Source organism: Mytilus trossulus, chromosome 6 (genome assembly GCF_036588685.1).
Source record: "Mytilus trossulus isolate FHL-02 chromosome 6, PNRI_Mtr1.1.1.hap1, whole genome shotgun sequence".
In the NCBI taxonomy this organism is placed as follows: domain Eukaryota; kingdom Metazoa; phylum Mollusca; class Bivalvia; order Mytilida; family Mytilidae; genus Mytilus; species Mytilus trossulus.
This window is the reverse complement of record NC_086378.1, coordinates 1654077-1676619: the sequence shown is the minus strand read 5'-3', so window position 1 is coordinate 1676619 and position 22543 is coordinate 1654077. Positions and strand designations below refer to the sequence as shown.

At 30.5% G+C, this 22543-nt stretch overlaps 1 protein-coding gene across 1 annotated transcript in view; it reads right to left on the bottom strand.

Moving 5' to 3' along the window:
• Positions 1–7404: 7404 nt before the first annotated feature.
• The window catches only part of LOC134720566 (ubiquitin carboxyl-terminal hydrolase CYLD-like), a 37205-nt gene continuing 22066 nt past the window's right edge, over positions 7405–22543 (bottom strand). Inside the window, exons 7-13 of the mRNA XM_063582890.1 lie at positions 21059–21150; positions 19433–19499; positions 17811–17946; positions 13704–13812; positions 11164–11279; positions 10588–10828; positions 7405–9644 (exon numbers count right to left, since the gene is read on the bottom strand). Of these exons, the coding sequence (XP_063438960.1) occupies positions 9454–9644; positions 10588–10828; positions 11164–11279; positions 13704–13812; positions 17811–17946; positions 19433–19499; positions 21059–21150 (952 nt within the window). The 3' untranslated portion in view covers positions 7405–9453. The remainder of the gene's footprint in view (positions 9645–10587; positions 10829–11163; positions 11280–13703; positions 13813–17810; positions 17947–19432; positions 19500–21058; positions 21151–22543) is intronic.

The following is a 22543-nucleotide window of genomic DNA, read 5'->3' as shown; positions in this document are numbered from 1 at the left end:
GTGTGTTGCATTGTCGTTTTTGTTTTTTGTTGCACTTCTGTGTTTCTGTTGTTCGTTGTTTTCCTCTTATAGTTGATGTGTTTACGTCAATTTTAGTTTGTAACCCAGATTTGCTTTCTCTCAATCTGTTTATGACTTTCGAACAACGGTTTACCACTGTTGTTTTTATTTTCCCCATCAGAATCATGCCCAAACTTATAGAATGTTACAGCAATGTCGCAAACAGTTGTCCAGATTGGCGAAATGTTGCACCTATCGCAGAAAACGAAGAACCATTCAAGGCATTTATAATTGGCACGTGTTTAAACAGAAATGGTAAGCTCAATACATTAAATTACTTACTTTTTTATACTGGTAAATAGGTTAAGAAAACAAAAAACAAACAAATTGACGTTTTTCGAATTTGAATTTTACAGTCAATGAATCTAAAATATATTTCAAAAATAATGATGCATTAGGTTCAATTTGGTGTGATTACTAGTAAATTCTTTGTTTCTCGTTCATATTTGTTATCCTACTTTCAGTTTATTTATCAAAATTGTTATGCAAACGACCAGAACTATTTGCAACATTTATACAATATTTCCTACGAAGTTTTCAGTAAAGTGTCTCATTATACATATGGGTATCTAATTACTTAAAAAGTAAAATCACAAAAATACTGAACTTAGAGGAAAATCAATTCGGAAAGTCCATAATCACATGGCAAAATGGTAAAATAGAGAATAGAAATAAGGAAGGCGTCAAAGAGACAACAACCCGACTAAATAACGAAAAACAGCCGAAGGCCATCAATAGGTCTACAATACAGCGAGAAAATACTTAAATTTAAACATATTTTATTTACTCAAAGTAAAATGGATTGGACACAAGTAAGTCATACTTATGAAGTCAGCTCTAAATAACAATAATTCACAATTCAATACTATAATGCATTCAATAATTCAAAATATACAATACTTCACGATTCTTCCAATTGAAAGAGATGAAACAAGAAAAAAACGTAAAAATTGGTAATGATGATGATGATGATCACCATGATAACGTGGATGTACCGCAAATACACTTTATTTACATAACAAGAAATCTCTCAGACCTTTTGATAAATTCGAATACATGTTAAAATATATTCACGTTTTGTTCATAAGAGAGGTTTGGATTACCAGAAAGTTAACTTAACATTCAGTATAACATGTATAAGGTACGTTTGGGCAATTATTTTTTTGGTTGTTATGTTCGGTAGGTTCACAAGTTTTCAAGAAATAACTATTCTTGTATTTTTTAATCTTAATTATTGTTTGTGTTTTTGTTAAGTGTTCCTGTTGATGGTAGGTCCAGAAAGCGCCTTGAGTGAAATACTTTCATATAGTGTTATTTTGTAAAAAATGGTTACATGCGTTTCGGCATTCGTTGTTTCTCAACCGGTATGAGTCTTACTTTTGTTGATGTACCCCTATTTTGACTATTTTATTTATTGTGTCTGTTTATTTAACGCATCAATGTAAATATAACGGAATTTGATGAGACTGTCATTAAAGTGAGAGGGTTCGCGCTATAGAACCAGATTTAATCCACTATTTTCTACATTTGGAAATGCCTGTACCAAGTCAGGAATATGATAGTTCTTGTCCATTCGTTTTTGATGCGGTTTGTAATTTGATTTTGCAATGTGATGATGGACTTTCCGAATTTATTTTCCTCTAAGGTCAGTATTTTTGTGATTTTACTTTTGTTTGTTCAAAGATGGAAGGTGATCTTCTATGTTCATATCTTTGTCGTTTTGCCATGTCATTGTCAGTTTATTTCCGATCTATGAGTTGGACTGTCCCTCTGGTATCTTTCGCTCCTCTTTTAGCTCTTAGCATTCATCAAATTATCAACAACAAATTAATTAATTTCTACATTTAACTTTATAAGAAATGAGATATTGAATAAATGTCAATGAGCAAACTATCAACCAGAGTTGAAATAACATTGGTAGAGGTATAAACCATTTGTGGATTCTTAGAAATTCTAAATAACTTCTGGACAATTTTAAATCTCGGTCTATTTCTAAAATTAATTCTTACATACTTTTGATTTTTCAACCCTGTATGACATGTGCATTTATGAAATTGTTTTGTAAAACATGGTTAAACATTGAACGACAAAATTTCTTCCTATTATGTGACGAATAAATTTTCTAACGTCAGACACGCGAAGCAAAGGTTGTGTTTTTAATTTGATAGATGCTTTTGTGCTTTTTTTGTAAAACTGTTTCTTTTAAAATTGTAACACAGTGATGACTGCTTTCCAATATTTTACTATTATTTTATTTTCTATGTCTGTTTTGTTCATGCATCGTTGTAAATATAACGGAATCTGATGACACTGTCGTACAAGTTAGAGGTTTGGCGCTATAAAACCAGGTTCAATCCACCATTTTCTACATTTGAAAATATCTGTACCAAGTCAGGAATATGACAGTTGTTTGAAATCGTGTTTTGTAATTTGATTTAGCCATGTGATTAGGGACTTACCGATTGAATTTTCCTCGGAGTTCAGTATTTTTGTGATTTAACTTTTTTGATAGGCAATAGTGATATGTATAATCAGGGATTTTTCACGGATAATGTATAATCACTAAATTCATTAGTGATTATATATTGTTCCCGAACATTACCAGTGATTTTACTTATTCAATGAACATTTTGATAATTATTCTACAAATTCCTTTGAATGATTTTAGGGATTATAAATAATTCAAAGATCTTTTTTTCGATAAAAAAAATGAATATTATAGACAAATTGTTATTTTTTTTTTCATATTCCTTGAAAGTTTAGGTGAAAATGAACCATTATTTATCTTCCATCTCTTATATTTCATACTGATGACACTATTGCATCAATGTTCATGTGAGCCAAGGCTCCGTGTTGAAGGCCGTACATTGTCCTATAATGGTTTACTTTTTAAATTGTTATTTGGATGGAGAGTTGTCTCATTGGAACTCATACCACATCTTCCTATATCTATTAAAACAGGATGGGACTGATGGGCATGGATCTAAAAAAATATAAATCTAATATATCTGACTAAAAAAATATTTTTTGTGGATAGCAAAAATAATAAAACAAGTTATACAGAAATAAAAGTACTATTCATCATATGGCAATGCACATTTCTACGATTATCGTATTCTGGGTATACTATAGTTTGTTCAGGTTTATGACTTGTTGTTAAATCTATTGTTATCAAAGAATTTAAAGGTTTACCATGATCATATGACAATAGTTACCTAAGGTAGCAGGATATAGTTGTGAAACCAAATCAGTACAAAGTTGAAGAGCATTGAGGACCAAAAATTCCAAAAAAGTTTTGTCAAACACGGCTAAGGTAATCTATTTCTAACACTGTATTATGTGCAAGTCCGCAGTGCATGTTATTTGTGGTAAAACAAAAGGTGAAGAAGGTTATAGAGCATCTGTTTTCAGTATTTTGAATTCAAATGAACAAGAAATAACATCTCATTTCATTCTTGATTATTTCAGTTTCTCAGATGTTATAAGTAATAGGTAAACAATATTCAGTGTACGGAATGATTAGATATAGGAAGATGTGGTGTGAGTGCCAATGAGACAACTCTCCATCCTAATAACAATTTTAAAAAAAAGAAAGTAAACCATTATAGGTCATTATAGGTAAACCATTATAGATTACATGCATGTTTTTCATGGCTGACAGGGTTCATCTGACCTCAACCTCATATGGTTCATTAGTCAAATGTCAATTTCCTAAACTATTTCTGTTTCCCAGATAGTGTAACTATATTCAGTGCATGGTTAAAGGGTAAAGCCGATAAAACACTCTTGTTCACAGTATATACTTAAATATGTTTAAAAGTTTTGCTCTATATATAATAAATTTCTATTACTTAATTTACTACCTACTGAAGGGGTATTAATATTTAAACTAGCCAATGGGATAGGCGACAAAAGAGTGATTGAAAAATCTATTTAACCAGTTTTTAAACTAATAAACAATTTATGGAATCAAGCAAATATTGTGCATGAAGTGCACACGAAATAGTCAAGCTATAAATAGAATGTTTTAGAATAATCTGATAGATTCCATGAGAGGAAAGTTTCAACATAAAACAATGTCAGTCATTCCAGAAATGAAATTACGTTGTTTGCTGTACGGTTCATAGGTATTTCTCGTTTATCCATTTTTATATAGGTTACATCGATGTTTTCTCATTTTAATGGTTTTACACATGTCATTTTGGGGTCCTTTAAAGCTTGCTGTTCGGTGTTAGTCAAGGCTCCGTGTTGAAGATCGTACTTTGACCTATAATGGTTTACTTTTATAAAATGTGACTAGGATGGAGAGTTGTCTTATTGGCAATCAGGTAATGTTGTCATTTTAATATAATATTTAACATTGCAATAAAAGCGGGAGGTTTGACTATCCACAAAATCATGTTCAACCCACCATTTTTTCTTAAAATGTCCTTTACCAAGTCAGGAAAATGGCCATTGCTATAGCTCATTTCTGTGTGTGTTACATTTTGATGTTGTGTTTCTGTTGTGTTGTTGTTCTCCTCTTAATATATTCAATGGGTTTCCCTCAGTTTTAGTTTGTAGCCAGGATGTGTTTCTTTCTCTATCAATTAATGAGTTTCAAACAGGGGGTATACTACTGTTGGCTTTATTTATATACCACATCTTATATCTATAATCTGAAATATTTTGAATTAATGAAATTAAGTAAATAAAGGCAACAGTAGTATACCGCTGTTCAAAACTCATAAATCCATGGACAAAAAACAAAATCGGGGTAACGAACTCAAACCGAGGGAAAGGCATTAAATATTAGAGGAGAACAACGACACAACACTGAAATGTAACACACACAGAAACGGACCAAGCATCAGTCAAAATCCCACGAGAATAACAAATATAACATCAAAATCAAATACAGTTGGCAACATGTATAACATATTGAAAAGTATGGGCTCTTAATAAGATGACATAAAAAAAAGAAGATGTGGCATGATTGCAAATGAGACAACCCTCCACATGAGACCAAAATGACACACAAATTAACAACTATAGGTCACCGTATGAGCAAAGCCCATAGTACATTTTTGTTTAATAAAAGACTAGAGATCATAAGATTTATTGCATTTTATTATAAAAAGAATAAACATCAAGTATTTATAAATAAGTTAACAATCAGGCGACAACACAGCCAGTCTAAGCTAATCTAAACAGAGTCGTTGGGCAGAAAATAATCACAAATTTTCTATTGGCAAAAAAAATCACAATTTCTATAAGGGTTGAAGAAATACGAACATCACAACTTTAACATGGAAGACACACCGCACATCTTTATACAGAGCAGAAAAAATACAATGTTCTAACAACATTTTGTCAAATTATTCTACAAATACAAACCACAGCTTGTCAGTGTAATATGTAAGCATGAGAGTTTCAAATTGTAAATGAAATGGATGTGTCATGTGTAAGTCAACTTAACACAAGGAAATTATAACTTGAAAATCTTACATTTTGTGCCAATTCTTAATTTCATTTTACAAACTCTTAGAAGTTGATGGGAGCATATTGTTCATATGAGGTTGATAAGGTATGATATTCTGATGCCAATCAGTCTCATGTGAATATACATTCTGATTTTGGCTGTGAACAAAAGCTTGAATTGATTTTTTCTTTTTATGTATAACTAATTAAAATTGAGTTTCGCAAAGAGAAACAAGTGACCAAACCAAAGGATGAAAACAGCAAGGTTTCCGCAATTTTCTAAGGTTTTTTGTTTGCCAAAATATGTTATTTGTTCAAATTTACATAACAAATATGGAATAAAAAACAGTAATGTTCTTATGATACATTTACATTGTAAAGTGAAGTATCAAATGGTCAATAGACTGTTAGCTGGAATATGTGCTACCTATAGCCTTATCATAAGTAAAACTAAGTCAGTTCAAGGTGTGTTTGATTTACAAGTTGAAGTATATAGATAATTGCAGTTACATCATCTAAAACAGATTCTAATATAAAACTGGCCACTGATAAACAAGTTAATTCTATAACAACAACAATCTATAACTCCTTCTTTGGTCAAACCAAACTTTTCATTTATAACATAATCTGACCACACTAATACTGAGGCACCACACAAACACATGTATTTTAATACAATCTGGTATCCAGCTGCCATTACAGAAAGACTCATACTAGTATTGCCATGTGATCAACTTTCATACTCAGATCACATGATTAATGTCATGTGATCCTCATACACATACTCAGATAAAAAAATCATGTCAGTTTTTGTTGTTCTAGAATACAAGTAAAGATCACCCCAGAAGTTCTCATGTATTTACAAGTTGCTCAATACTCAATATAGTTCAGTTTACTGATTTACACAAAATGTAGAAGCTAATAGTTTGATATAAAAAAATAAGTAACGATGTTTTTGCACTTGGTTTCTAGACATGTAATCTTCAGATTTATCATGAGGACAAATTATGTACTTTATTTGTTTTCATTTCCAATTTTTTCACTGCACATGAATAAAAAATAATCATAATTTAAATAACCAGTTATCATTTGGAAAATAAACAAAAACTATTGCTGTTTCTGTTCTACTAAAAACAAAAAAATCATTTTAAATTAGTATGAGAACCTCTGAGAAGATCTCTAATTTGCAGTCTACTTTTGCTTTCTCGCCTGATAAAATTAAATTTATCTTTGTTTTAACTTCTTACAGAGGGGTGTTAACTGGAATTAATATGTGAGAGGGACAAAGCGAGATGAGAAATGTCTCACTAACGAACTACAACAAAACTTTGACTATTGAGGTGAAAATTCTGAAGGTCATATACATTTTGTGACTTATAAAAAAAGGATTTTCATCCTAAAACACTCCTCAAAGTGGGATTAAAAAGAAGAAATTGTTAAATTGCATAGATTGAAAATCATAATATGAACATAGAACATCTTATCTTATAAAGGAAGTACAGTAAATAGAAATCTTGTTCTGCTGTTAAAATTTTACTTCACTTTCGGCTAAACATTCAATACTTATTACAGTGAAACCTATCTTAACAGAATCTTATGAAAACTTAACCTGTTTAAAATTAACTCATGTGAAAAATACATTAAAATTTGTTTACTTACTAAATCCTTTAAATCAAACAACTGCTTAATAAAAATATTTCATTGGGTCAAAAATTAGGTTATATAAGCAGTTTTCAATGTAGAAATTATGTGAAAAGAATGATCTTTCTAACGATGCTAATATTAAATCTTACTGATTAAAAAATGGAATAAGGTATTTAGCAGATAACACAACGACAATCAACAACTTTTAATCAAAGTTTTATGCAAATATCCATCTCATCCAGATTCAGTGAAAAATAAAACAATACAAAACATGATAATTTTAGATTCAACGAGAGCAGAAATCTTGTTTTTTTAAAACAATCCAAATTATTGAACAGTGTGACTTGATATCATGAAAGACTACATATAATTTAGTCATACTAACTGCTACAGACAATGTTCTACTGTTGACATTGTAAACATTTACTAATGCAGGATTCCTTCTTTTGATATTTTGATGTTAAAACTAAGTATAATATTTCTTTTAAGTTCTTTAGTACATATGTTTTCCATTGTTGAAAAAAAAAATGATAGCTTTTATAACTTTTTACATAAAAAGAACAAATGTCAAAATTCTTAATACACATAATGATAGTTAATTATTTCAAATAAATTTTAATGTGGCATGGTCTGTTTTCCTCCAATCTCTCATAAAAGAAAAATATAAGTAAAAAGAATATTATAAATTGTGACCTTGTAGTGTCGGTTTTTTTTCTTCCATGTGTGGATTTGAAAAATAATATTATGTTAAACATTAAAATTCATGGTTCACCCAGGCCTAAACCCAATTAATCAACCCCCATTTAGTAAACTTCGAAAATTAATAAAGCCTTAATTACTGGTAAAATGCAATATTGCCTTTATCAAACATACATATCAAAGATGTTGTTTAAGTTCACAATGGCCTTTTAATTAATCTTTTGCTGAGGTAAAAAAAATCTTCTTGCTTCCTTTCAAATTATTTTAAAGAGAATAAAAAAATATGAGATTCCTTTCAATTATTGTGAATACAGGTTACACAATAGATTATATCCCTATAGAAGGGCTGTGTCTGTCTTCCAAAAATTGTGAATAGAGGTTATGCTATAAATTATAACCAAATAGTAGGGCTGTGCTTGTCCTCCAATAATGGTCAATAGAGGTTCCACTATAGATTATAACATTATCGAAGGGCTGTGTCTGTCCTCCAAATATTGTCAATAGAGGTTACACTTAAGTTTATACCCCAAAAGAAGGATGTGCTTGTCCTCCAAATATTGTCAATAGGGGTTCCACTATTAATTATAGCCTAATAGAAGGGCTGTGTCTGTCCTCCAATTATTGGCAATAGAGGTTACACTGTAGTTTATACCCCAAAAGAAGGATGTGTTTGTCCTCCAAATATTGTCAATAGAGGTTCCACTATAGATTATAACCTAATAGAAGGGCTGTGTCTGTCCTCTAATTATTGAGAAAAGAGGTTCCACTTTATATTTTATCCCAACTGAAGGACTGAGTCTGACATCCACTTATTGTCAATAGAGGTTCCACTATAGATTTTAAACTTATTGAAGGGCTGTGTATGTTTTGTAAGTGTTAACTACAGTTTGTTCTGAGTAAGTTAGTTCTATGCAGATTTTTTGTTCAAGCTTGTGTGAAAATGCTTAATTATCTATTCAACTTCATAAATATGAAAAGGTTAAACAAATGTTACATTAATAAATTCCAGTCAAGAGTAGACGTAGCTGTCTACAAAATCATTCCAAAACTATTGCAACGTTTTTTACTGACTTTTAAAACCTTGTTAATCAATTTATTTTTAGCATAAAGCTTCCAGGTCATGGCCAGGAATTTCAATACAAGTATACTCAACTTTAACAGTTACAATTCGAACAGAGAGAATGTCAACTTTAAAAGTGCTGATTTGTTTTAAAGGGGGCAGGGTTCATTTGAACCTCTCAAACTCCCATGGCTATGGGTGTGTCTTCACCTTCATATTAACTATCAATGTTTGACAGCTTTAGACCAAACTGTTGGAATGATTATGATTGTGTTATTTTTGAAAGACTTGAACAAATTTTGTGAAAATACTCCAGTTTAAACAACTTACTTATAAGTTATACTCAATTGTTCTCTCATTTCTTTTAACAAATTTTGAAGTTTAAATGTCAAAGAAAATTATCTGTCAAAGTTTTTTTCTTTTCAGAAGTCTAAATATTGATGAAAAATTCACACATTTTGAATTTTCTTTTACTTTTGGACAGTTTTCTAAATATCTGTGACGAAAAATTGCGGGATATTTTCACAACATTATTTAAACATGGCTACATCACTATATTGATACATGCACATGTAGGCATCACATAGCAAACGTTTAATGTTCTCCGGTAAATCTTTGTCGTCTTCACGTTTTATTATCTCTTTGTTATATTCAGGTGACAACCACTTATTTAAATCAGGACAGAACTGGACCTCTGGAATGTTGTAGCCACTTTGCTCTCCTGTAAGGAAAAATATCATTAGCCATTATTTTCTCTCATTAATGAAATTAAGAACCTGAAATTATTGATACAGTGTAACTATGTTATCCTACACACTGGAGGACCACAAAAAAATGTCAGATTAAGAAGGGTGCTGAAATACTCAGGTTTTAATGCGTTGGTTAAAGCAGGATTACTCAGGTGTTGAATTAGGCAGGTTACACTGTAGATTGATTGATCTGTGTTTAATGCCACTTTCACCACTATTGTGTTTTATCAGTTTTTGTTTCTGGAGGAAGCTGTTCTTCTTCTTAAAATGACAGTGAGGTCATCAACATGGAGCAACAAAAAAAATGTTCACCTCACTGCAAGTTTAAGACAGTCCCTAGCACTGGTTTCAGGAAAATTCTTTGAAAATTGGCACTTACGCCAACTTAGATTAGAGTGGAATGCACCTGCCCTGTGCAGGATTTGAAGTCATGACCTCATTGTTGACCGGCTGGTGAAACAATAGTTTGGCTACTTTGACCAATTTACCACAGAATAATTACTCAATCAAAATTAAATAAGCTTGAACATGGCTTTAAAATAAACCATTTTGAGCTATTTTACTGAATCTTAACTATTGGTCTTTTCAACATATCAATATAAGGTTCTCTGCTTATACCCACTGAATTTCATCCTTCCTTATTAATTAGAACTCTTGCATCTTTACTCCATAGTGATATAAAATATATTTTATAACCCTATGAAATCTTTTCTTTCCACCTTTAATTTTAATACCGGTAATAGATTTCTTACATGGTGATTATTATTTGGCACAAATAAGAGGACACCACAAAACAAAATTTCAATTTCATTTTCCTTGAAACAAAAGTCTTATTGATGCTGTCAAAGTCACTAAACAAATCCTGCCAACAAATACCCCTGACCCACTAAATATAATTTGTTTTAAATATCTTACCCATTCTATCAGCCATGGAATCAAAAAATACCCAGGGTGCATCTTTTCCCGGTCCACATTTGACGAATGACACATAATGACTGGTTTGTATACAAACAACAGCAAACAGTTCCATTTTGTCCCGACTAATTGATGGATTTTGTCCTGTAATGTTTTTCTGATGACTATGATACTCTAAGTATTCTTCAGGAACACATATTTTCTGGGGTTGATGCCGAGCTCGTAGTTTGTGTAAATGATTCTACAATACAGTTTTATATCAAATATTATTTTATGAAATTTCTTCAGATAATGAATATTGGTTTAAGAAAAGGTGGGAATACCTGGGATACAAAAAGATACATGATATACTTCAGTGCACAGATAAAACAATTACTGAGGATTAATAATTATTTGTTGACTACCAATTTTCTTCAAATTAAAGGGAACAGACTAACCAAGAATTCAAATGTTCAACAAATATCTTATTTTCAATAGTCTTACGAATATGACAGTTTTCAGCAATCCACGAAAATTAATACCCAAGAAAATAAATAAATTCACAGTATAATGATATAACTCTGTATTCAGACCTACCCTATCTTTACATGGTTTACAAAAAGCTATGGTATTCAGACCATCACCATGGGTATTATAACATTCTCTGCATTCAAAACACGCTAAATCTCCACATATATTACACTCTCGGGGAGCTAAAAATAAAACAACACTTGCATTTTCAAATTTCTAAAGGTATTAATAAGCATGTAAAAATGAAGAATTTTTTCAAGTCGCAGAATAAATAATGTCACATTAGGCCAGGTTCAATCTTGTCAGAGCAAAAATAATTTAAGACAGAAGCTCAAGCATGTCTAGTGAAATTAATTAAAAAATAAACTGTTATCACAGAGATATGTCTCACCTTTTTGTAATTTTAATCACAAACTAATACATGTAATGTAAGCAAACCAATCAAAGTCAATAGACCATGACTGAGGGGGCGGAGCCAAATAATCTCCATGGCAATGAGATGTGACAATGCTAATACATCTGCATACCAATTATCATTGACGTACCACAAGTGGATCTCCATTGGATGCCAGAAACAGCATACCTATGTCTCGCTTTTTGACTCCGTCAAGGCGAGACAATATTTTCATTTGTTAAAATTTTTACTTTATAGTTTTGTTTTTATTGTTACCTTAGAATATACAACTCTAGCAGATGCTATTGTTTCTCCATCATGATATTCTAGGAGAAATTCTGAGAGATACATTTAAACGAAGAATGTTTCTCCATCATGATATTCTAGAAGAAATTCTGAGAGATACATTTAAACGAAGAATGTTTCTCCATCATGATATTCTAGGAGAAATTCTGAGAGATACATTTAAACGAAGATTGTTTCATTACACATTGGATAAATAAGTCTCTTTCTTAATCTATAAAGCCATGTAAGTTTGTGTTTCTTTCTAACATATGACGTTGCTGTGTACTTAGCCATATACTGTCATTGTATTATTTTGCCATGATTAATGTTTGTTAATATATTTGTTTGTTTTTATAGTCATTAAGATAATTACTATGGCAAGCCAAAGTGGACAAAAAGAGCTATTTTCTAATATTAAAAAATCATTTTCTAATATTAAGAAATCATTTTCTAATATTAGAAAATGATTGTCTAATATTAAAAAATGGTTTTCTAATATTAAAAAATGATTTTCTAATATTAAAAAAGGATTTTCTAATATTAAAAAAGGATTTTCTAATATTAAGAAATGATTTTTTAATATTAAAAAATCATTTCTTAATATTAGAAAATCCTTTTTTAATATTAGAAAATGATTTTTTAATATTAGAAAATGATTTATTAATATTAGAAAATGAATTTCTAATATAAGAAATTACTTTTGATTTTCTAATATTAGAAAATGAATTTCTAATATTAAAAATTGATTTTCTAATATTAGAAAATGATTTTCTAATATTAAAAAATGAATTTCTAATATTAAAAAATGAATTTCTAATATTAAAAAATCATTTATTAATATAAGAAAATGAATTTATAATATAAGAAATTACTTTTGATTTTCTAATATTAGAAAATGATTTTCTAATATTAGAAAAGGATTTCTAATATTAAAAAAGGATTTCCTAATATTAAGAAATGATTTTTTAATATTAAAAAAGCATTTTCTAATATTAAGAAATCATTTTCTAATATTAGAAAATCATTTTCTAATATTAATAAATAGACTTTTTCTTTTTTTAATATAAGAAAATGATTTTCTAATATTAGAAAATGATATTTTAATATTAGAAAATGATTTTCTAATATTAGAAAATGATTTTCTAATATTAGAAAAGGATTTTCTAATATTAAAAAAGGATTTCCTAATATTAAGAAATGATTTTTTAATATTAAAAAAGCATTTTCTAATATTAAGAAATCATTTTCTAATATTAATAAATAGACTTTTTCTTTTTTTAATATAAGAAAATGATTTTCTAATATTAGAAAATGATATTCTAATATTAGAAAATGATTTTCTAATATTAGAAAATGATTTTCTAATATTAGAAAATAGCTCTTTTTGTCCACTTTGGCTTGCCATAAATAACACAATGTTGACTGCTGTACCCCTATTATTTACATTTTTACCAAGAGTGTCTAGATATAGGAAGATGTGGTGTGAGTGCCAATGAGACAAATCTCCATCCAAATAACAATTTAAAAATTAAACCATTATAGGTTAAAGTACGGCCTTCAACACGGAGCCTTGTCTCACACCGAACAACAAGCTATAAAGGGCCCCAAAATTACTAGTGTAAAACCATTCAAACGGGAAAACCAACGGTGTCTGTTCGTTTTGGTCACACATTGTTGTCAATGTAATGGAATTTTATGTGACTATCATACAAGGTTCACCTAGCTATCAAACCAGGTTTAATCCTCCATTTTCTACACATGACAGTTGTTATCCATTTGTTTGATATGTTTTATGTTTTGATTTTGCCATTTGATTGGGGACTTTCCTTTTTGAATTTACTTCTGAGTTCAGTATTTTTGTGATTTTACTTTAAGCTATTAATATGTAAGAAATTAAATGCAGAGAAGATAGTTAAGAATAAAGTACCTTTTTCTAATACATCAGTAATATCTAATTCTACACTGGGGACTATTCTTTTATACATCTTAAAATCTTTACCAAATCTTGGCATCTGTATGATGAGACAGGATGGTCGCTACAAAAAATAAAACTATCTATGTATAACTATTCAAGTTGCTTCAAAAAAACAAAAACTATCTATGTGAATGTCGGTACAAAAAAATAAAACCATCTATGTATGACCATTCAAGGTCGCTTCAAAAAAATAAAACTATCTATGAATGACCATTCAAGGTCGCTTTAAAAAAATAAAACTATCTATGAATGACCATTCAAGGTCGCTTCAAAAAATAAAACCATCTATGTATGACCATTCAAGGTCGCTTCAAAAAAATAAAACTATCTATGAATGACCATTCAAGGTCGCTTCAAAAAATAAAACTATCTATGAATGACCATTCAAGGTCGCTTCAAAAAATAAAACCATCTGTGTATGACCATTCAAGGTCGCTTTAAAAACATTAATTTATCTCTGTATGAACATTCAAGGTCGCTACAAAAAATAACACTATACATGTATATGTATGACAATTCAAGATCGCTACAAAAAAAATAAAAGTATATATGTATGACCATTCAAGGTCGCTTCATAAAAATAAAACTATATATGTATGACCATTCAAGGTCGCTTCATAAAAATAAAACTATATATGTATGACCATTCAGGGTCGCTTCAGAAAAATAAAACTATCTATGTATGAACATTCAAGGTCGCTACAAAAAAATAAAACTATATATGTATGACCATTCAAGGTTGCTTCAAAAATATAAAACCATATATGTATGACAGATCAAAGTCACTTCAAAATATAAAACTATCTCTGTTTGACCATTCAAGATTGCTTCAAAAAATATAAAACTATCTATGTATGACCATTCGAGGTCGCTTCAAAAAATATAAAACTATCTATGTATGACCAATCACTGTAGATTTAAAGTTAATGCATATTCAGAGATTTTTAGATGCATTAAATCTTGCATTTTCTGGACAATGGACAAAAATACTTTAAAACTTTAGCAATTTAAACTTTTGAGTTTTATTTTTGCAAAACCTATTCTACCCTAAATTTTGCTGGAACCAGAACATTCAAAGTTTCTGAAATTGCTTCAATCCACTTATTCATTTAATAAACAGTAAAATAGATACTGTCATAGTACCTAGTATATAACTGTCCTGATGTTCAGTGGACTGTGGTTGTTGTTGATGTGATTCATAAATGATTTTGTTTTTTGTCTAGATTTGAAGTTGGTTTTTACATTTTTATAGCTTGCTGTTTGGTGTGCGTCAAGGCTCCATGATGAAGACTGTACTTTGATCTATAATGGTTTACTTTTACAAATTGTGACTTGGATGGAGAGTTGTCTCATTTTGGCACTTTTAACACATATTCTTATATATCTTTATATACATATGGATCAATGTTATTTTTTCCTTTAAGCTACTGGCTCCAAAAATATAAAATAATATAATTGGAGTAGGATCGGTTTCTCTTCCAGAGCACCAGCTGTTACAGTTTTTGATAGGCTCCTATTGGACAGCCTTTAGTTTTCTTTGTAGTGTCTGACTGGCTCATCTTTGTATTGTATTTTGTTTTTAAGCCAGATTGTTGTCATAATGAGTTATGTCCCTTTGAAATCTTCAGTCTCTATTTGAATCTTTCCTCAAAGAAAGAAATGTTGATTTTGTCCTTGTTCCACACACACACTGATTGATTTAAGATAAATTTCTTTCATTCAGAGTATATCTTATTTTTAGAATGGACTTCTAGAAGACCTTTTTATCTGGTGATAGTCAATCAAAGAGCTCACCAGAGCTCATGTTTTCTCTGTTATTATGTATATATGTAACACTCCCAAACGTGTCCTTCCCCCCAAACGTGTCCGATTCCCCCAAACGTGTCTTTTCTCCCTAAACGTGTCCGAAATGTACAATATTCCCCAAACGTGTCCGAATTCATAACCCCCAAACGTGTCCGATAAATGTTATTCGCCAAAACGTGTCCAATATTTAACGCCAGAACGTCTCGTGTCTTTTAGTGTTAATACATCTATCTCCTAAATAAAATCGCTGATAACGTTTACAGCAATTTTATGATGGGGACACAGGTGACAAAGGTTCCATTTATTAGCTTTAGTTAATTAAATATAGGTTTTTATTGAACATCATAATTCAAAATCTAATCTGTAATGGTTAATTAATTTTTGATTGAAATTGATTATTGTCCAGTTGCAAGTTTTTCAAACTCATTGAGAGCGAACCTGCACATAATTATAGAGCTCAATTAATCGGTGACTTTGTAAATTATTTTGTACTTATAAACTTCTATGATGCTTTTTATATTTATCCGAATATTGCCTGGCGGCCGTTAAGCAGCATTTAAAAAAAAAAAGGTTAATAGTTCTCCATCTGAATTTGTGTGTATTTCAAAAACTCATCAAATCATAAACTTTTTTTTTTATATAAATTTTAGGTTTCCAGCATCACTTACGACACACGATTAAGAGACATAACGTCCAGTGCCAAATAATTCATGCAATGGTTTTATAGATTCTTTTTATTGATCAATATGAATGTTAGGTGATCAACGCCGGTTATTATAGTGGTTACCATAATTGCAAATTTAATTTTTACTGTATTAATTCACTTTCTAGACTATTGACTATTCCAGTTGCAAGTATTTCATGCATATTTAGAGAACATACATGTGTTAATGATTGTCCTGTTCTATACTGTTTAAATTATCTTTAAACTGATGATTGTGTATTGTCCAGTTGCAAGTATTTCATGCATTTTTAGTGATAGGTTAAAAGTTTTTATTTTTTTACATTTGTATTGAATAAATTTACTTTATTCTGTTGATTGTCCAGTTGCCGGTGTTTCACAATATTTAGAGAGAACTTACAAATATTAATGTGCAGAGAAAGGGACACTTTCATCCGTTAACTGTACAGTTTAACGTTACTAAACATGTTTGCTTACACTTTACATACGACATAGCCGAAAAGACGCCCCCACTTTAACACGTTTTTTTTCGGCCGGTTTAAAAAAGTACTTTATCTATAATATTTTTAATGAAATGGTAAAATTAGTATACGTTAATGGAATACCAATAACCAAATTACGCTTGATATGGCCACGTTTTTGGGATTGGACACGTTTGAGGGTTTGTTGAGAAATGAACATGTTTGGGCATTAATACAAATCCCACGCTTTGGCGATATTTTGAACTAGACATGTTTTGCAGTTCAGTGATGTCAATGTGGACACGTTTGGGGGCATCGGACACGTTTGGGGGGAAGGACACGTTTCTGAGTGTTACATATATATGCCGACTCTAAATAAAATTTACTTACTTACTTACTTACTTACAACACACAGAAATTGTGATGCAATGCAAACAGCTGTGAGCTGATTGGTTTCCATACAAACTTATAAAAAAGATAAATTCATGCTCAAATATTAAAGACCAGTTATCAAGCATAAAAGAAATTTAATCAGATACAAGTTTGAATGTTTTGAGAAACATAAATTGTATATTTTTATATTACTGACTTTTGACTTAAAGTTCTATATATTTTGGACAGGCTACCTACTCTGTGGTAAGACATCCTGGTACTCTGTCAATTACATGCAACCAAAGGAAGTAAAATCAAATATATAAACAGTGCAATTTTTTGGGGGAAAGTTTACTGCTTTCAGATGATTTAGTTATCTATAGAAAGCATTAAACAGTAAATCTTCTCTCAATTTTGAATTTATTTATTTATGTAGCTCTTGCTTGATCAATTGGCCATTTCAGAATCTAAAGGAGCATGGGTAATTTCATTGTGCATACCCCAAAATGAAAATAACGTCACGTCATTGGTTGAATTTCCATTGTTTATGACATTTCTAACCAATCATGACCTTTTGTTGTACACATTTGAAAATATTATCCAGGATGCATTCGATTCTGAAACGGCGAATTACCAGGATGTTCAACCGCAGAGAAGGTATCCTGTTAAAACATTGTAAATTCCACAATCAAAAGTTGGTAATGTGAAAATGGTCTGTTTTTTATTCCTTGCCATTACCTCTTGTAATTTCAGTCTGTTTTGTAAGAAAGATAATTCAAATAACTGTTGTGTTGTGGGTAATACTAATCTCTCATCTTTCTCCATAAATAATTGGAATAAAAACGATTGTTGGCTTTCTTCAGCATTCTCAGCTCTGTAAAAGTATACAAAGGTTGTTGTCAATGGTAAATTAAACAGAAATTATTTCTTTTTATATTTTTATGACTATTTCTTACATACATTTGATAATTGTTTGAAGCTAACCAAGTGTCAAATAGAATGTTTTACATAAATCCCTTTATCTGCCATAATAGATTTTCTATTGTTATTTTTTGCATAGGTAAGGCTCATGGTTTTCTCTTTTAGCATGTTTAGATGGTTTCACATTGTATCATCTCGTTGACTTTTGACCTCACATGAATAGGGTTATCATTTTTCTTTTTGTTTAGTTTCTTTTGTTACCTATTCTGATTCTGACTCTGACCTCTTTTCAACTTAGTTTACCTGTGTGTATTGCTGTGTGTTTGTTTTTCTTCATTGGCTAGAGATAATGCGCGACGATTGAGATTTCAAAAAAACATGTTTAACCCCACCATATTTTTCAGGAGCCTCTTGCCTTTGAAATTCTTGTATGACATTTAATTTTACTTTATTCATATATTGCTGAGTTAAGTATGATATCAATTATCACTGAACTAGTACACTTCTTTTGTTTAGGGGCCAGCTGAAGCACGCCTCTGATATACATGGTGACCTTCGACTGTTTTCTGCACTTTGGTCAGTACTCAGGTTGTTGTCTCTTTGACAAGTTCCTCATTTCCATTCTCATTTTTGTCGAGCCTTCGACTTTAGTCGAAAAAGCGAGACTAAGCGATCCTACATTCCGTCGTCGGCGGCGGTGTCCACAAATATTCACTCTGTGGTTAAAGTTTTTGAAAGTTTAATAACTTTCTTAAACTATACTAGATTTCTACCAAATTTGGACAGAAGCTTGTTTATGATCATAAGATAGTATCCAGAAGTAAATTTTGTAAAAATAAAATTCCATTTTTACCGTATTTTACTTATAAATGGACTTAGTTTTTTCTGCGGGGAAACATTACATTCACTCTGTGGTTAAAGTTTTTTAAATTTTAAAAACTTTTTTAATCTATCCTGGGTTTGTACCAAACTTGGACAGAACCTTATTTATGATCATAAGATAGTATCCAGAAGTAAATTTTGTAAAAAGATAACTCCATTTTTCCTGTATTTTACTTTTAAATGGACTTAGATTTTCTTCCAGTTAACATTACATACAGTCTGCAGTTAAGTTTTCAAAACATTTACTAGATTTATTAACTATCCTAGATTTTTACCAAACTTGGACAGAAGCTTCTTACAATCAGAAGATAGTATCAAGAGGAATATTTTTATTCATTTTTTTCCTCATTTTTATTGAGCCTTCGATTTACAGTAAAAGTAGGCGAGACACTGGGTTCCGCGGAACCCTTACAAATTTTTATTATGATTTAAGGTGTGGGACTCAGTATTTTATCATTTCAAACATTGAAGACCTATAATCATGATAATAGGTTCCAAACAAATTGTGTTGTCACAATGTATCATTTCCCTATAGCAGAACCACTGGCCTTACTTACTTGATTTGAAGGAATGGATCTGCTTTGGTTATTTGTCCTAATAATAATGATAGAAACTCTTCTGGATCTGAAAGAAACAAGCACATACATCAAAAAGAGTTTTTATCAAAATGAAAAACTAATTGTCTAGAATCAACTTTCACATATAACATTCACCCGGCCCTTGTTTTAAAATTTAATTCAGTACTTGTGAGTACAAAATAGTTTGATTGGTTGATTTCTGAGCCTTAGTGCCCTAATCGTGTTTGAAAGTTTTATGACTGCAAGGCTTGATTGTGATTTCAATTTTTTTTCTAAAGAAGTAGCTTGGTCAGGAACCTGGGACCTGGATGTTCAAAAGTGTTGTTAAGCTAACGCAGTCGTCAAAGTGTCGTTAAAGAATTTAGTTGTTAAAAAAATTAACGACAAAATAAATGTTCAGTGATTGCTTGTTTCTCTTTTTTATATAGATAAGACTGTTAGTTTTCCAATTTCAATGGTTTTATACTAGTCATTTTTTGAGGCATTTCATAGCTTGCTATTCTGTTTGAGCCAAGGCTCTGTGTTGAATACTGTACTTTGACCTACATGTATAATGCATTACTTTTACAAATAGAGACTTGAATGAAGAGTTGTCTCATTGGCATTCATACCACATCTTCTTATATCTAACAACTTCTTCAAACTATACAGAAAACAATCTTTTTACTATATACCAGAAAGTTGAACTTAATGTTAGCCTTGTTAAAACTTTTTTTGCTGTTTTAGCAGTGTTTTTTCTTTCATTTTTCACAAAGAAAGAAAGTGTTTTGCAGAATTTCATCGTACAGATTGGTTTGAAGTTTTTGCAATAATTCTGTTAATATAACTATTAATCCGCCATTACTGGAATCACAAAGGTTCCTGTAAAAATTTGACGTCATAATACATAATATCTGTGCCCCTTAGTTTCTAGCATAATTTTTCATATCACTCTTCTATGCTTAGAAAGGACATTATCAGTCAGTAAGATCAAAAGAAAATTTCGTATAAAAGCGATAAATGTGTGTATTGTTGTTAAAGTTTTATTTCCCACGATGATTTAATGTTTGTGACTTGGATGGAAAGTTGTCTCATCGGCACTCATAGCACATCTTCTTATATCTTTGGCAAATCAAAACTGCCATGGAGATTTTCCAGTTAACAGTATAAAAATTTGACAATCACTAACATGAAGATTACCACATCGTATATTAAGACTTCTTTTAGCATTGACACAATACAATAAAGTGTAGGAACAGTACAATATAGACTATTGTTGTAATTGTTTTGTACTTTACTTTCATTTCATGTCTTTATTGTCATGATGGTCTTTTTTTTTATTCACTTGAAGTATTTTCTATTTCTAAAATTAAATCATTATGCCCCTCTTCTGTTGAAGGCATGGCCATTTTCACTGAACAAGTACACAATTTTATCTAGGGGCCAGCTGAGAACCGCCTTTAAGCACTGTGTCAGCTCTTTTCAAGTCAGTCTGAAGATGCATTGTTGGCCTTTGGCTGTTGTCTGCTCTTTGGTCGGGTTGTTTTCTCTTTGACATATTCCTTATTTCCATTCTCAATTCTATGGCATAATCACACTATTACTATATATATTCTTTATTTTTACCTTTTTCTTCACTCATCATCCCTGGTATATTGCCAAGTTTATCCAATAGGTGGCGTAGTTTCATCACTTTATCCGCTCGTACATAGAAATGACTACAAAATGATCAGTAACATTATAAATACAATCATATCCACCAAGTTGTAGAATAATAACACCATTTATTGCATAGCAATATAATATTTCCCACAGAAAGTAACAAAAAGTTAGCGTGCAATAAATCTTCAAAATTCATGACTTCATCAGCAACAAAATCTTAGTTTAAACCAATTTTTAGTTTCAAATATTATATTGCTATACAATGAAAGGGTTATTGCATGAATATTGGGGAATTTGACCCTCATAGAACATATATTGCACTCACAAGCACGTGCAATATAAAATTCTACTCAGGACAATATTATACAATTACTGTCTTTTGATGAGGTAAATATGCAGTTATATTGACTTTTGAAAAACTAATATTCACTGAGGCCGATGGCCGAAGTGAATATCAGTTTTCAAAAGTCAATTAAACACCATATTTACCGAAACAAAAGACAGTAATTGTTTTATTCCATATTCCGAGAAAAGAAAATGTATTTGAAGACAAACATATACCAAAAACAAATTGTACATGAAACTCTTTACCATAACGTTGCATGCAAAAGCGTGTGACGTTTAGCACGGTGAATAACACTTTCTCAGGTGAATATGCTTTTTTATTCAAAATCAAATTCATATAGAGAAACCTACTAAAATAATACCAATATGGAATAATCCCAAATATTCATGCAATAACCCTATATTATCATACCGGTAATCATAATATTTATTATTTTATTTGATGATTAAGAATTATTATAGGTATATCAGATATTTTTGTACATTTTTGTGCGATTTGTTGTGTTTCTTTACATTTTGAAATAACATTTTGTTATGAGCTAGCCCTGATGTCCTTCATATTTAATACAAAATAGTATTAGCATTTAACAATTTTAAAATATAACGTACATTATGAATACTCAAATTCTAAATCCATTTAAGCAGTCAGGGGACTTACTGAAATAAGTGATTTTTAAATCACTTATTTGAGTAGCAAATTCGAGGTTTTATCACAAATTGGGATTTTGTAGTTTTTTCTAAATTTTAAACACATAGGTTTAGATAATATCTTTTAATTAGTAAAATTTAAAAAATATGAACTTTTTGCTTATTTTATGTAGCAAGGTTCATGCCTTTGATGCTATCATTTAGCTGAAAATTCCATTTTAGTTGAAAAAATGCTATAATAGGAATAATGGCTTTACATAATGAGCTGATACTTTCTTCAAATATTTTTCACAGCAGTGGGAGTATTTTTCCTGTGAGTTCAAGGTTTCATCTTTCAGATTATGTAATAAAATTCTACTGTTGCGATAGGGGTTGTTGTTGAAATTAGTGTGGGTTATTAACAGAATGATACTTAAAGAAGTGATTTTTGGGAAGGAAATTGAGGTCTGATACGTA